The sequence below is a fragment of the Phodopus roborovskii genome, unplaced genomic scaffold, assembly GCF_943737965.1.
Source record: "Phodopus roborovskii unplaced genomic scaffold, PHOROB, whole genome shotgun sequence".
NCBI classification, from domain to species: Eukaryota; Metazoa; Chordata; class Mammalia; order Rodentia; family Cricetidae; genus Phodopus; species Phodopus roborovskii.
Window position 1 is genome coordinate 48,053 of NW_026125572.1, and position 16,554 is coordinate 64,606.

General features: G+C 44.6%; 1 protein-coding gene across 2 annotated transcripts in view; it reads right to left on the minus strand.

Annotated features, from left to right (window-relative positions):
• The window catches only part of Dcun1d5 (defective in cullin neddylation 1 domain containing 5), a 29,688-nt gene extending 15,013 nt beyond the window's left edge, over positions 1–14,675 (minus strand). The window contains exons 1-4 of one of the 2 annotated variants that reach the window (XM_051177787.1): positions 14,503–14,675; positions 9,481–9,572; positions 4,458–4,528; positions 3,788–3,879 (exon numbers count right to left, since the gene is read on the minus strand). In XM_051177787.1, the coding sequence (XP_051033744.1) occupies positions 3,788–3,879; positions 4,458–4,528; positions 9,481–9,572; positions 14,503–14,588 (341 nt within the window). In that variant the 5' untranslated portion in view covers positions 14,589–14,675. The remainder of the gene's footprint in view (positions 1–3,787; positions 3,880–4,457; positions 4,529–9,480; positions 9,573–14,502) is intronic. The other variant, XM_051177786.1, reaches the window with a different exon arrangement.
• Between the last annotated feature and the right edge of the window lie 1,879 nt (positions 14,676–16,554).

A 16,554-nucleotide genomic window follows, 5' to 3' on the forward strand; every position in this document is an offset into this window, starting at 1 on the left:
ACGTCACTGCATTTACATCACTCTCAGCCTACAAAAAACAAGTAAATGTTCCCCATCCCTCCCTTTCTTAAGATTAAATAAACCAGGTGTGGTGACACACGCCTTTATTCCCAGCACTTGGGAGACGGAGGAAGGCAGATCTGTGTGAGTTCAAGACCAGCCTAGTCTACAAGCAAGTTCCAGGATGGCCAGGACTATTATACAGAGAAACCCTGTATCGAAAAACAGAAACAAAAAAGAGATTAAGTCAAATAAGTCCTTTCCCCTTTAATCTTCAAAGTCCAAGTATCAAAATAAAGCCCTTTCTGGAAGGAAATGTACTACAATACTAGGACTGTTCACTGTCATTATTATTACCAGTTACCTTTATGGTTACCACCACTGCTCTTCATTATTATGACTAAGTACAATCCCTTCACTGTAATCACAGCTTTCTCCACCAGCATAGTCAACCTGTATACCAACACCCAAATTTTGAGCTAGCAGAGGTGGGAGTTCTCCACCTAGTTTAAAATGCTGGAAGAAAAACTTACACATATCTAATAAAGGTCTACATCCCAACAACGGTGTGGGTAAAGTACAGTACATCTTAACAAGGACAGGATTTAGCTTCTATCAATTCTCAAGACCCCAAAACACCAAGAACACTCACATAAACACTACTGCAAAACTCTTGTGTGATTCCAGGGCTCAAAAATCTGACTTTTGCTTGGGGGGTGAGGTGTGTGTACACACTTTTAATCCCACCACTTGGGAGGCAGAGGCAGGTGGATGGATCTCTTTGAGTTCAAAGCCAGCCGGGTCTACAGAGCAAATTCCAGGACAGGCTCCAAAGCTACAGAGCAAATTCCAGGACAGGCTCCAAAGGTGTAGAGAAACCCAGCCTCAAAAAAACAAAACAAAAAAACAAAAACGTTTTCCAGTATCTCTAACATATTAACAATTGGTTTAAATCTCCTCATGTTAAAGTACCAAATAATGTAGCAATATTATTCCACATAGCTGGAATTTTAAATTCCACCCTGACCATGTTATATACCTTAAGGTTCTAACAACTAGACTAAACCCTGTGAAACATAAAATAGCCAATCTACGTTCAGTTATTTGTATGTAAGTCTGTGCTTGACAAATTATTTCATACAAATGGACAGTCATTTATAGAACACCTATAAGGAGAGCCTCAAGACAAATGTTTAGAAAAGCATTCCAAAGACTGCAAAGCATTACACAATTGATGGGAGATGTCACTCTGTAAATATGCTTCTCTTATTGGTTAATGAAGCCAGATAGGCGGGACTAGGAGACAAGGAGGAGAGAGGAAGAAGTAGGGAGGAGATCCAAGATGGAGGACAGAGAGAAGAACGCCTGCCCCTCTCTCCAGTAAGATAAGACCACGTGGGAGTCCTTAGATTAATAGAAATGGGTTAGTAATTAAGACAGAGCTAGCCTATAACAAACTAGTAACAGCATGATATCTAATATAATGTCTGTGTGTTATTTGGAGCTGGCGTGGCAATGGGACCAGACCAGCAGGGAACAACCTACTCATAAGACACAATGTAGATAATTGGTTGTGATTATTTTAGCTCAATATTCCTGTTGTAACTACCAAATTGTTCTTTAGTGGCATTCTACTCAAGATCTCAGGAATTAAGAAAGTTGAAACAATTCAATTGATAATTTTCTTGATGATTTGAAAACCATGAAATTCTTAAGACAACATCACCATCTCACAGGAAATAGAGACTAATAACTTTCATATTTATTATGTGAAATCAAATACATTAATACCTACCCATTTTTATACAATGTACCTCCTATCTTAGATTTTAAGTTACAGACTATCTCACTACAAGTTTACTATAAGATTAAAGAGGTGATAAATCTGGCCGACTGTGCATGGCAGTGCAGACCACAGGGAAAGGAAGCTGCCTTTCTCCAGGCACATTTCCAGGCAGTGTCACTCTACGGCTGGAAAAGGGGATGATACCTGAGGCATACTGCTGGGGTTGTTCGCATAGTCTGTGAGCTCTCTGTACGAGAGTGACAACAGAAACCATGCCCATGGGCTTTCGAATCCTATGCTTGTACTTAAGACCACATGCTGATCATTCAGGAATAAATGTAAAACATCTTGTAGTTACATTTTTGAAACACAGAAGCTCTATATTATATTAACTACACTAAATAAATCCAATGAGGAACCTTTTTGTTTAGTATAAAATCATTTATTAGTTAAGACTCCCCAAAAGAACTTATAAAAATAGTATATTACATACTGTAATATCAAAATATTTTTTTTTTACCATTTTGGTAGTGTTAATTAATCAGCTAGACGAAGCTTCACAAAAAAGTATATCTTTTGAAAAATTCTATTTCTGCATATTTTTTAATTAAAAGCTAATTAAATGGTGAGAAATAGTTTAAAGAACCTTAGAATTAAGGCATGACAGAATTCACTCTTCTCTAAAAAATACTGTAAAATTAAATATGGCTTAAACAATACATGAAAGGAAATATTTTAACTGGTTTGCATTTCACACTCCTTATTTATAAATTAAATGGGAAATTTTGTTTTATGTTCTAGGCTAGAAATTATGAGTAGGTTCATCTGAGAAAAGGTTTTCAACCAAGGAATGGATATGTGTGTATGTGTAGGTATGTATGTATGTACCATGTATGTACCTACCTACAGCACATCTATTAATCATGCCCCCCCACCAACCTTCTTCCCAACACATTTTTTCATCATCATTACACGACAATAGGACATATCCTGGTGTACACATGCACGCGTGTACACACACGTACACATGTTTAAAAAGCACACAAAAAAGACATTTTAAAAAATGGTTTAAAAAGAGAATAAAACAATAGACGATGAAAATTCAAATACGTGAATGTCCATGTCTTGTAAGCAAATAGACATCGTTTCTTAAGAACTGGGAGATAGATAAATAAGAATTAAGGACAGTTTATATATGGTAACAAAACCATAGTCAACACAGAAAACTCTAGAGCTAATAATGCAGTATCTGCCTTAAAAACTTAACTGGGGCAGGGATGTAGCTCTGTGATAGAGCATGGAGTTAGCATGTGTCAAGTCCTGGGCTCTATCCCAAGCGATGGGAAAAAAATGAACAATAAAGTAACTCGTTAAAATGTTTTACAATGTTGAGTAACATTCTGATTAAACATTATGAACACGACATAATAGAAAATTACCACACAATTCCTAATTGAATTGAAACTAAACATTTTACTCTAGAATGGCAAGGTAAATTATCTGAATAATGAATTCTGAAACTTACATCATTTCCATCTGAATATGCAAAACTACAAATGGCTAAAAAGACTATACAGGAGCCAAACCATTTTACTTTGATCCTCCGTGAGTTATTAGGAAATAGCTAACTAAAGCACGGTGTAACTCTATCTTTACACTTATTACAAAGGGAAGCGAGACAGTCCTAGGACTATCCAGTGATGAGATTCGCAAGAGTTCTGTATCAGAGTGGGGAAAAACTTTTGTTACTAAAATAAACCTGTGAAAAATGAATCCTTTGAGGATTTCTAGTTTACCCCTGCACTGACTCAATATATTTCAATTAGCCTGAGTTTCATCTGTCAAAACCACAGTATAATTTTGCCAGTCCCACAACTGATTTTTACAAATCAATTTGATTATTTTAAGGTGAAATCTTACTCCTGAAAATGATGAAGCACAAAATGTCAATGAGATCTTTAAATAGGCCACCAAATTTGTTTTTTTAGAAAATGTTCTTACTGTAATGAGGTCATTCCCTTTAACCATTCTTCCTTGGTAAAAAATCCCATGCTTTCAGCCTCCAATTTCCACGCTAAAACTAACATAATAATCTGAAAAGAAGAGAACATAAGGACAGGGAAAAGTCAGCGATGATCATGGCTGCATTCATCATGGAAAACAGTCTTCAATTATTTCCAATCGTCCACTACTGACACTACAGCTTCTAGATGGTCACTATGAAATAGCTGAGGTGTGCCAGTCTTGAGGCAGCATTTAGGAATGCTGAGTCTCATTCTATTACAAAACTATATTTGTATCAAGACACAACTTGACCAACTTAGGCTGATTAAAAAAAAAAAAAAAAAAAAAAAACCTAGTGTGGTCTACAGAGATGGCTCAGCAGTTAAGAGCACTGGCTCCTCCTTCCAGAGGTCCTGAGTTCAATTCCTAGCACCCATATGGTAGCTCACAAACATCCATAACGAAATGTGGTACCCTCTTCTGGCCTGCAGACATACATGCAGGGAGAACACTATATACATAACAAATGAACCAATCTTAAAAAATAAAAACCCTAGTGTGAATTTACAATATTAAACATGAAGAAAAATATCTTCATAAATATTTAGAAATTTAAGAAAATGTTATAATCCACTTATATTTCATTTTACTTAGAAATAAAACATACATTTTCAGGTTCAACACCAATGTCTTCACAAAATTTTTCCATTCCTTCTGGCCCTACAACTTCATCAGGACCTTCAAAGACAAAAATAATACATATACTTTACTACACTTTATTATGAATACGAATTAAACTATTACACTAAAGACATACATGAAAATATCCTTTCTTTTTTACAAATAAGTGAATTTAAGTTTTAGCATAATTCTCAAAAGTATAAATATTTAAAAATTTTTATTCCTTAAATATATTGCAATATGAATTAAGGACTTTTTTCTTTTCTTTTTTTAGGTCTCACTATGCAGCCCAGCCTGGCCTGGAATTCACAGAAAATTACCTGTTTCTACTTCTAAGTACTGGGATTAAAGGTGTGAGCTACCCACCCAGTAGGTTAAGAACATTTTTTAAATGAACAGTAAAGAAATATTCCACTAGTATAAATTAGTAGTTTGCAAAAAGAACAAATCAAACCAATATACAAACTTATTCATTAAAAAAAAAAACTATTCTGAATAAAAATTTTGACAGTGTAAGGCTATAAAGCATATGGAATTTGAATATCATTTTTGTTTCTTATTTTACACTAGATGACTACAAGTCAATGTAATTCTTGAACTTTTATTTTTGGATATCAGATTCACAAAATAGAGTAACTATCACTGCCAATTCTCCTATGCCTAGAAATGACCTAAAACAAATGTCATGATTTGAAATATGACATATTTATCATTTATAACTCCAAAAATGTCTTCAAACAGTATTACAGTATCCAAAAGAAGCCTCTATTTTCTTTATTATTTAAAAAACAAAAACACCTGGGAATAAAAAACACCAGACATTAACTATGCCAATGTCTACACACGTGAATGAACTTGGAAAAGCACCCGAAAGCTTCACATTTTACTTTCACTATTGGATGTATTTTTATGCACTTACCCACCACCAAAAAAAAAAAAAAAAAAAAAAAAAAGAAAATCCCAAGACAAGAGTCAGAACAATTAGTCTTGTTTATGTCCTCTATCAATAACTGTGGTGATATCTTGCTTGTTCAAATAAAGCTTGTCTGAAGGTCAGAGAATGGAGGTCTGTACAGCAGACAGGAAGTGAGATAGCTGGGTGGAACCAGGATGTAAGCAGGGAGAAACAGGAACTGGCCTCCTGTCTGCTGGGATGCTAAGGAGGTAAGGTGTGGCAACGGTTTGTTCCTTCTCTCTGATCCCTCAGCATTTTCCTCTATATCTGACACTGGGTGCTTTTACTTAAACCAATTAAAAACTCCATTTAGAAATAGCATGTCTATTTCGTTCATTCCATTCTGCCTCATTCCCGATAGTTCAGGCTTTCTTGTTCTTTTCTGCATGTACCACACTGTCTTTATGTGTAGCACTGTGTCTACATACACTGTTTACAAATACACTTACTATTAGATTATCCAGATTCTTAAAATGAGAGAGACCACACAGTTTTCTTGAGACTGTGTCCTCCTTGTACATTTTAACTTTCCTTTCTTCAACAATTAGAAAATATTCCAGCTTTAGCTAATCAAAGAGGCACGAGTTGATAATCCCAGTATTTGGGAAGGGGAAGTAGAGGCAAGAAGATTTAAATGTTCAAGGCTAGTCTGGGCTACAAAGGACCCTGCATCAAAACAAAACAGAACCCTACAGACTTAAGTCATAGACTAATTTTAGCAAGTACACTTCACAGTACTATAACGAGGTTACATATACAACACTAAGCCAATGCAATAGAGACATCTACTATATGACCAATAAGGTGATGTTGACACACAATTAGAAATTAAAGTTAGTTCTATATAAAACATACATATGATCTTAAATAGAAAGGTCTGTGTTAAGTGACTTTCCCCTCAAGAAAATGGAAATAGGCCTAAGTGTAAAGCAAAGCCTATATCAAAGTTCACTCCCTAAATCAGGGTCAATAATACTTTTAAACTATAGCCTTCTCATAAAACTACAACTAGGTAAGATGTAAGTGAATTCAATTAATTCTTTCAAGCTCTCAATTTAAGCAGTCATGGAAATGATTTATCTCACCTTATTGTATGTAATTCTATACTTTTTAATTCTTTGTGACAGATTTAAAAATGTTCTCTATGTGTTCCCCATAGAGGGCTAATATACAATTGGCTATAAAGTTGTATATACATGAATTCAACAAGACATTCACTAAAAATATCTAGAGGTAGTCTGGCATAGTGGCACTATCTTTAGTTCCAACACATGGGAAGCAGAGGCAGGCAGAGTTCCATGGGTCTGAAGCCAGTCTGGTCTACAGAGTTGAGTTCTAGTACAGTCATGGTGACACAGAGAAACCCTGTGTAGCCCTTGAAAAAACCACCACCACCACCCAAAAGTCAATGTGGTCTAGACAGCAAGTTCCAGGCCTGTCAGGGCTACATAGTGAGCCCTGTCTAAAAGAAAGAAAGAAAGCATCTGAGCCATCTGGAAGATTAAGAATCCTCTGTACTGAACACACAGGGCCTTTGTCCTCTAACTACCACTCAGATTGTAAGGAACCTATATATGATCACCTGTCTCTAAGGAGGATACATGGAAATACCACCCCATTTTATGTAAAAATATACATGTTCCCAGGTACATGATCAAGGTTTAATACAATGCCATAATAAATACTCAGGAACCAAAACCCCAAAACAATGTGCTTAGTGACAGTGCCTTAACAATGACCTATACAGGAGATTAGTTAACATACATACATACACACCTGAAGATGCTCTAAGGCTGCTAATAGTATAATGCCTAACAAACTGAGTTATGACATGTGTCAGGTACTGTGTGCTAAGGCTTTGCAGGTATCATCTACTCTGTGTGGGCCTAGCTTTGTCTCCACCATGAAGGATGACTGATCCCTTATCAAGGAAGCTTCTGCCAAAATAGTTTCTGTGGATACTTCCTTCTGAAATCCTAGTACTTCCACATATTACTTGTGTGAGCCTCCACAAGTTATACTTTCCATGCCTATATACATATTGTTTACTGTAGGTCTTCCTCATAAGAAGCCACATTTGAATGCAGGGATCCTGTGCTGATTTTTTCATTATTATATCCCAAGCACTATCCTAGTGTTGGATTCACAGAAGTGTTTAATAAATATTCATCAAATGACTCACTGAATGACAGAAGATAACCTTTAGTGTACTTTACTAACTTTTTTCAGTAGTAAAATCAATTTGTCATTTGCATAACTTTGTCTTGAGGGTCAACTAGGGTCGGAATCCTGGCTCTTGGATTGTATCATCACTGGTAAGTTAATTTAAGCCTCAGTTTTCATTCATACAATGAGGATAACATCTCTTACTTTACAGATGGCTATAAGGAAAATGATATACTTATCACAATCCCTGGAACAATGACAGTAATTATTATGTTGGCTTAAAAATGTCAGAATAGGAAATAAATATAGAATTCAAATCTTAGAATACCCAGGGAAATTTCAATAAGACCTAAAATCAAGAAAACAAACAAAGACAAACATACACACAATTTAATCTTTATGATATCCAATAACCTTTGTAAGTGTAATAATATGAGAACCTTTTGATTCTATAGTGTACATGTAAAGCTGGCATTTTTAATAATGGGTCAACACTTTAAATAGAGGTCAGTAAAAAAATGAATTCTCTACATTTAAATTGGGTTAGTGGTTGTCTTGGGATACCAGTAATAGCATGTATTCCCCCTGATCTAGAAAGATTCTATTCTGCTACTAAACAATTTTAAATTATACAATTGGGATCACTCTACTGATCCCAATGGTAAAGTTGCTGCCCCCTTTTCAAATGAGTGTAGCTTTCCATACAGTTAACTTTGTAAATTAAAAAGAGGGTACATTTTAGATCTTAATATGACTAAGAATAAGGCGAGAACTATGAAGTATTTTTACTTTAAGAAAATACTTTTGAGAATGATGATGATAAAAGATGGGGGGGGGGAGTGGGAAAGAAGATAAAAGACAGGAAAGAAAAAATAACTTTAATAACAGGGAAAAACTGTCACATATGTTTGTGAAGAAATTAGCAGTAAGTGGGAAACAAGACATATGTCTACACTCCTCCACCTCTAAAACAGGGTTTTCCTATGTAATAGCCTTGGCTGTCCTGGAACTCTCTTTGTAGATCAGGCTGGCCTCCAACTCACAGAGATCCGCCTGCCTCTGAGTGCAGAGATTAAGGGTATTCCTCACCATGGCTGGCAAGGGAACTTGTATTTCTGTTCACAGGTTTGCCTCACTGTGCAACTAGATCTTTTCATACACCACTTGTCAGACACGGCTGAAGTTAGCTTCTCCAAGAGGGTTCTCCTGATACTTTCAAGGTTGGGTTTTGTATCCTGTCAATTACATGTCAAGATCTACTACTTAACATATAGTATTATTATCATTGTAGTTGTTGTAAAAATTAAAAGGGTAAATGTGTTGTGCATGATCTCTGGTTAAACTCTGGTTAAAATTGCTTGCCATACCACCCCAAAAGCTTCAGAAAATGTTCAGAAAAAAAATAGAGAATGTTGAACAGAAAAATGCTTTGCATACTGTTTCCTGGAATACTGACTAGAAAAGCTTTATGAAGCTGGTCATGATGATGCCGCGTGGTGGTCTGTGACCCCAGCAGAGCAGGTGGATCTGAGTTAGAAAGGCAGCCTGCTTTACTCAATGAATTCCAGACCGTAAGGGCCACAGAAACTCTGCCTCGAAATGTTTTACCCACTTCTTTCCCAGAATACTTTTTCAGTGCCTTTAATGTTGACTGTTGCTAAATTTATACACAAACAGTAAATGAGTTTCTCCTCTCTTACTGAATGCAGATTTAAAGAAAAACTAGTCTTGAAATGTTACTAAATTGTTAGCTGATCCATTACCCTTTAGCCTTGACCCTAATCCCAGTACACAGCACTAAAACATAACAGGCTAGCAATAAATAATGTTAACGAATAAGGTGACTTTTAGACACAAGACCGCTGTCTTGTTCTGTAAATTTCATTACCTGCATATTCATAAAACCAAGCCAGGCACTTCTTTCTTGAAAAATCTTCCTCTCCACTGATAAGTCTAGCAGGAGGCTGGGATCTGCAATAGCTTAGAAAATGCACAAAGGTCTGACTTACTAAAACTCTCAAGTCTTCGTGAAAAACTAGGCTCAACAACAAGTGCTTCCATGCAAAAGAAACAAAGTGGTTTCTAAATTAGCATTTGGGGGAAGGGGTTAGGCATTAGCAGTATGGGCTGTATGCGTAAGAATTCCTGAGCAGTGAGAACCCAAATGCTACTTTGCTTGCTACCAAATTCCAAAACATCAACTAAAATTATTTCCTCAGAAGTGCAGTCTAAGTCTCAACCCAAGACTAGAAAAGTAAGTATAAATCTCTCTCTCCTCTGTCCCCTCTCCTCCCCTGCCTCTCTCCCCATATACCCCTCTCCCCCTGCCTCTCTCTCTCTCTCTGAACTGAGGGCTTTACTTCCTACATCTTCCTGAATGCCAAAAGGCCTTATTGCGAGTCTACTACTCATTTGTATGGAAATCCCTTCGTTACAATTTAGGTCACCGGAAGTCTAATGATACTGCCCTTCAACTGTTTTAAATGGTTTAAATTATCTTAGATACGATTCTCAAAAACCACTGATAATGTCAAGCAGAATGACAACTATCAAAGGGCATAAAAGAAAGTTATCACATTAATCACCCAGGAAATATTACTTACGCTCTTTTGCTAAAACACTGATTGCAAAAAGAAGATGAAACCAGTCAGCTCCCTCATATTTTAAAGTGTATTTCTCTCTGCACCTCTCCTTAAAGAGGCATTTCCTTTGTGTGGTGCTGGCTCTCTCGTCTTAATGGTAGTAGCATTGTTAGGTTGCCACCTTATAGGCAGGAGGAAGCCCTCTTCTTAAAGCTAAATTGCAAGGACTTCCTGCAGCAATAACGCTTCTGGCTTCTGTGATGACTGAATGATACGCCCCAAAGGGAGCAAAGGGCTCTCACTACAGTCCTGCTTTGTTTTCTTTTTCTCTAGGAGAACACACAGCACAATAGCTTACAAACGACTCCAAGTGACTCAAGAGCTATCGGCGCCTGAATGCTAGGAAACAAGCAAAGCAGAGCCTTTCCAACCCTGTGTGTGTGTGGGGGGGGGTACAGGTGGAAACCCTGTGTGTGTGTGTGTGTGGGGGGTTACAGGTGGAAACCCTGTGTGTGTGTGTGTGGGGGGGGGGTACAGGTGGAAACTGTGTGTGTGTGTGGGGGGGGGGTTACAGGTGGAAACTGTGTGTGTGTGGGGGGGGGGTACAGGTGGAAACCCTGTGTGTGTGTGTGGGGGGGTTACAGGTGGAAACCCTGTGTGTGTGTGGGGGGGGGGGGTTACAGGTGGAAACCCTGTGTGTGTGTGTGTGGGGGGGGGTTACAGGTGGAAACCCTGTGTGTGGGGGGGTACAGGTGGAAACCCTGTGTGTGTGTGTGGGGGTTACAGGTGGAAACCCTGTGTGTGTGGGGGGGGTTACAGGTGGAAACCCTATGTGTGGGGGGGGGTACAGGTGGAAACCCTGTGTGTGTGTGTGGGTGGGGGAGGGGTTACAGGTGGAAACTGTGTGTGTGTGTGTGGGGGGGTTACAGGTGGAAACTGTGTGTGTGTGTGGGGGGGGGGTTACAGGTGGAAACTGTGTGTGTGTGTGTGGGGGGGGGTACAGGTGGAAACCCTGTGTGTGTGTGGGGGGGGGTTACAGGTGGAAACCCTGTGTGTGTGTGTGGGTGGGGGGGGTTACAGGTGGAAACCCTGTGTGTGTGTGTGTGGGGGTTACAGGTGGAAACCCTGTGTGTGTGTGGGGGGGTACAGGTGGAAACCCTGTGTGTGTGTGTGGGGGGGGGGTACAGGTGGAAACCCTGTGTGTGTGTGTGTGGGGGGGGTGGTACAGGTGGAAACCCTGTGTGTGTGTGTGTGTGGGGGGGTTACAGGTGGAAACCCTGTGTGTGTGTGTGTGGGGGTTACAGGTGGAAACCCTGTGTGTGTGGGGGGGGTACAGGTGGAAACCCTGTGTGTGTGTGGGGGGGTACAGGTGGAAACCCTGTGTGTGTGGGGGGGGTTACAGGTGGAAACCCTGTGTGTGTGTGTGGGGGGGGGTTACAGGTGGAAACCCTGTGTGTGTGTGGGGGGGGGGGTTACAGGTGGAAACCCTGTGTGTGTGGGGGGGGGTTACAGGTGGAAACCCTGTGTGTGTGTGTGGGGGGGGGGTTACAGGTGGAAACCCTGTGTGTGTGTGTGTGGGGGGGGTACAGGTGGAAACTGTGTGTGTGTGGGGGGGGGGGACAGGTGGAAACCCTGTGTGTGTGTGGGGGGGGGGGGACAGGTGGAAACCCTGTGTGTGTGTGTGGGGGGGGGTACAGGTGGAAACCCTGTGTGTGTGTGGGGGGGGTTACAGGTGGAAACCCTGTGTGTGGGGGGGGACAGGTGGAAACCCTGTGTGTGTGTGGGGGGGGGTACAGGTGGAAACCCTGTGTGTGTGTGTGGGGGGGGGGTTACAGGTGGAAACCCTGTGTGTGTGTGTGTGGGGGGGGTACAGGTGGAAACTGTGTGTGTGGGGGGGGGGGGTTACAGGTGGAAACTGTGTGTGTGTGTGTGGGGGGGGTACAGGTGGAAACCCTGTGTGTGTGTGGGGGGGGGTTACAGGTGGAAACCCTGTGTGTGTGTGTGTGGGGGGGGTTACAGGTGGAAACCCTGTGTGTGTGTGTGTGGGGGGGGTTACAGGTGGAAACCCTGTGTGTGGGGGGGGTACAGGTGGAAACCCTGTGTGTGTGTGTGGGGGTTACAGGTGGAAACCCTGTGTGTGTGGGGGGGGGTTACAGGTGGAAACCCTGTGTGTGGGGGGGGTACAGGTGGAAACCCTGTGTGTGTGTGTGGGGGGGGAGGGGTTACAGGTGGAAACCGTGTGTGTGTGTGTGGGGGGGTTACAGGTGGAAACTGTGTGTGTGTGTGGGGGGGGGGTTACAGGTGGAAACTGTGTGTGTGTGGGGGGGGGTACAGGTGGAAACCCTGTGTGTGTGTGGGGGGGGGGTTACAGGTGGAAACCCTGTGTGTGTGTGTGGGGGGGGGGTTACAGGTGGAAACCCTGTGTGTGTGTGTGTGGGGGTTACAGGTGGAAACCCTGTGTGTGTGTGTGGGGGGGGGGGGGTTACAGGTGGAAACCCTGTGTGTGTGTGTGGGGGGGGGTACAGGTGGAAACCCTGTGTGTGTGTGGGGGGGGGTGGTACAGGTGGAAACCCTGTGTGTGTGTGTGGGGGGGGGTTACAGGTGGAAACCCTGTGTGTGTGTGTGTGGGGGTTACAGGTGGAAACCCTGTGTGTGTGGGGGGGTACAGGTGGAAACCCTGTGTGTGTGTGGGGGGTTACAGGTGGAAACCCTGTGTGTGTGTGGGGGGGTTACAGGTGGAAACCCTGTGTGTGTGTGTGTGGGGGGTTACAGGTGGAAACCCTGTGTGTGTGTGTGTGGGGGGTTACAGGTGGAAACCCTGTGTGTGTGGGGGGGGTTACAGGTGGAAACCCTGTGTGTGTGTGTGGGGGGGGTTACAGGTGGAAACCCTGTGTGTGTGTGTGTGGGGGGGGGTACAGGTGGAAACTGTGTGTGGGGGGGGGGGGGGACAGGTGGAAACCCTGTGTGTGTGTGGGGGGGGGGACAGGTGGAAACCCTGTGTGTGTGTGTGTGGGGGGGGGACAGGTGGAAACCCTGTGTGTGTGTGTGTGGGGGGTACAGGTGGAAACCCTGTGTGTGTGTGTGGGGGGGGGGTTACAGGTGGAAACCCTGTGTGTGGGGGGGGGGACAGGTGGAAACCCTGTGTGTGTGTGGGGGGGGTTACAGGTGGAAACCCTGTGTGTGTGTGTGTGGGGGGGGGGTTACAGGTGGAAACCCTGTGTGTGTGTGGGGGGGGGTTACAGGTGGAAACCCTGTGTGTGTGTGTGGGGGGGGTACAGGTGGAAACCCTGTGTGTGTGTGTGTGGGGGGGGTACAGGTGGAAACCCTGTGTGTGTGTGTGTGTGGGGGGGGTACAGGTGGAAACCCTGTGTGTGTGTGGGGGGGGGGGTACAGGTGGAAACCCTGTGTGTGTGTGGGGGGGGGACAGGTGGAAACTCTGTGTGTGTGTGGGGGGGGGGGGGTACAGGTGGAAACCCTGTGTGTGTGTGTGGGGGGGGTACAGGTGGAAACCCTGTGTGTGTGTGGGGGGGGGACAGGTGGAAACCCTGTGTGTGTGTGGGGGGGGGACAGGTGGAAACTCTGTGTGTGTGTGGGGGGGGGGTTACAGGTGGAAACCCTGTGTGTGTGTGTGTGGGGGGGTACAGGTGGAAACCCTGTGTGTGTGTGTGTGTGGGGGGGTTACAGGTGGAAACCCTGTGTGTGTGTGGGGGGGGGGTACAGGTGGAAACCCTGTGTGTGTGTGTGGGGGGGTACAGGTGGAAACCCTGTGTGTGTGTGTGTGGGGGGGGTTACAGGTGGAAACCCTGTGTGTGTGTGTGTGGGGGGGGTACAGGTGGAAACCCTGTGTGTGTGTGGGGGGGGTACAGGTGGAGCCGAGGCTCCGGCGATCCCTAAGGGGGAGCTGGTCGGCGCTGGGCCACTCCAGACGCTAACCCCGGAGAGCCATTAGAGCCGGGCCTCCCCGCCGCCCTTTCCCAGGGCAGCTGTCAAAACGCTTGCCGCTCTGCCCCCTCCTTCACACCCTGACGCGGACACCGTGCGGGCCCCGCCGACCCCACGCCTCCGGGTCTGGAGAGAGCGAGCCCGGGGCGCCGTGCGGGGCCGGGGGGAGGCGGGGGCCCGGCTGTGCGCCTCCCGGCCCGCGCGCGCAGACATCCCTGCGGGGCGGACGTCGGGGCTGGCCCCGGGGCGCCGGGCACAGGCCCGGGCGAAGCCGCGGCGCGGCCCCGCGGGCTCTACCGACCGGCCCGGCGCGGAGCGGGCTCGGCCGCCGCCCGGGGGGGGGCACCGCGGAGGAAGGGGTGGTGCGGGGCGCGGGCGCGCGCTACCTGGAGATTTTACACTTCTTGAGGCCCGCGTCTTCCGCGACCGCCGCTGCCACTCCGGGGGCTTTTCTCTTCTTCTTCACGGGCATCTTCCGCCTTCCCGGGCCAGGAGGGCAGGGCGGCCGGGGACGGGGGTCGCGCTCCGCCGCCGCGCCGCCTCCCGCCGGGGACCGCAGCGACGGCCCGAGGCGCGACCCCGCGGCGGCCCGGCCCGGCCCGGCCCTGGGTGTCGCGCTCCGGGCGGCCCGGGACGGCGCAGCGCCTCGGCCGGCGGTCCGGCGGCGCGGGCTCTGCGGAGCGGGGTCGCCGACGGCGAGGCGCCTCGACCAGTCTCCCAGAGCAGGCGGCTGGGCCGACCCGGAAGCGGATGGCCGCGCGGCGGAAGTGACGCACGCGGAGGCGCGCGCGGCGGGGGCGTTTACCTCCGGGTCCGCCTGGCACTGGGTCTCCGCCACCCGGGATCCGGCCCTCGCGCCGGACACTTGGCGAGCGGGCTGCGGGGGACTCTCGGGGGCTGCGGGCGACCGGTTCAAGGGGCGGCTCCCAGGGTGCTGTCACCACGGAACCCCAAGCGGAAGGGTTGAGTGTGAGCACGGGCTGCGCGGTGTGCAGGTGCTTGGTGGAGAAAGTTCGTGTCTGTCACTGCACTGCCACAGAAGCCTCAGCTCCCTCAAAGCCTATCCTGGGGTTTTGTGAGCCCGAGGAGGAACACAGAAACACGGGACTTGTGATGGGCCCCAAATAATGTGCCCTGCAATTCACAACTTGCTGAGCCAGGGCACTTCGATGTTTGGTGCGCGCAGTTAAATTTTGTGGCAATGGAAACGGTGTCCAAGCCTATAATACTTTAACTCTATTACAAACGATGCACGAAGCGTTGCTTCTAATTGGAAATTGCAAAAGCTGAGCTCTGTAAACAAAAAAGTAAAGGACTGACTGAAAGTTAAAGGATTTTTATCTTTTCTTTTCTTTTCTTTTTTTTTAGTATGTATTTATTGTGTGTTGAGGGGGCCACTTATGTGCCTCAGCTGGGGTGTGGAGGTCAGAGGACAACTTGCAAGAGTTCGTTCTCTCCTTCCATGGTGTGATTCTTGAGGGCCGAACTCAGTTTTCAGCCTTGATCACAATTACCTTTATTATTTGAGCTGTTCCTATGGCCCAAAAAGGTTATTTTAAATACACAAAATCTAAAGCGTCAAGCCAGTGCCAGAGACTTGCTGTCTCAGCTGCTTGAGAAACAGGTGTGAGGATTGCCAGTTTAAAATCAATTTGTGCAGCTTAGAGACAGTAAAAGTGCTGAGGATTTAGCTCTAGGACTAGTCACTTCTTTGCACGTGTGACATCGCAGTTTCAATCCCTAGTGCTGACAACTAAGTCTGGCTGTCATAAAATCTACAAGCTGAATGACCCAGATTCTGTATAAAGAAGTTTGTGCATCTCCTAATGGTATATTATTTGTCAAGACGTTCATATGAAAATTACAAAACAGAACCAAATACAACAAGCAGTGGGAAAAAAGAAAACACCTCTTAGAAAGAACAAAATTTATTTCTTCAATAAATGTGCTTTAAAGGCTGCATGGTTGCATGGTTCTTTCTTCAGAAAACAGAAGAAAGGGAATAAAGCTTTAAGGCATAACTAAGAGACAAGGTTCAAATACTATCCTTTTAGAATGTCTTAGTCAGAGGAGCGCCACAAGCTTGTCTAACAATGTGCAGCCAGTATTGCTATAGACCAGGATCAAAACCTCCCATTCTTTTCTAAATAGAATTAATAAAAATTGTTCCATGTCCTTTGTCCATCATTGTGTATTGGGTCTGAATGTACAGCAGATAAGAGTCCATACATCCTTGGACTATATGGGATGACATAAGTCTCACAATACGTATGGATATTCTAGGCATTGAGCTGAGTGCAGTGACTCCACTTGAATCCATAGGGTTCTCTGAAAAAAAAAAAAAGAGATGAAGATGTTGGATTTTATGTATGGTGTTCATTGAATTTATCTGTTATTAAAAAGCATTTAATGACCATTGTTACGAGTAAGTTTTTCCC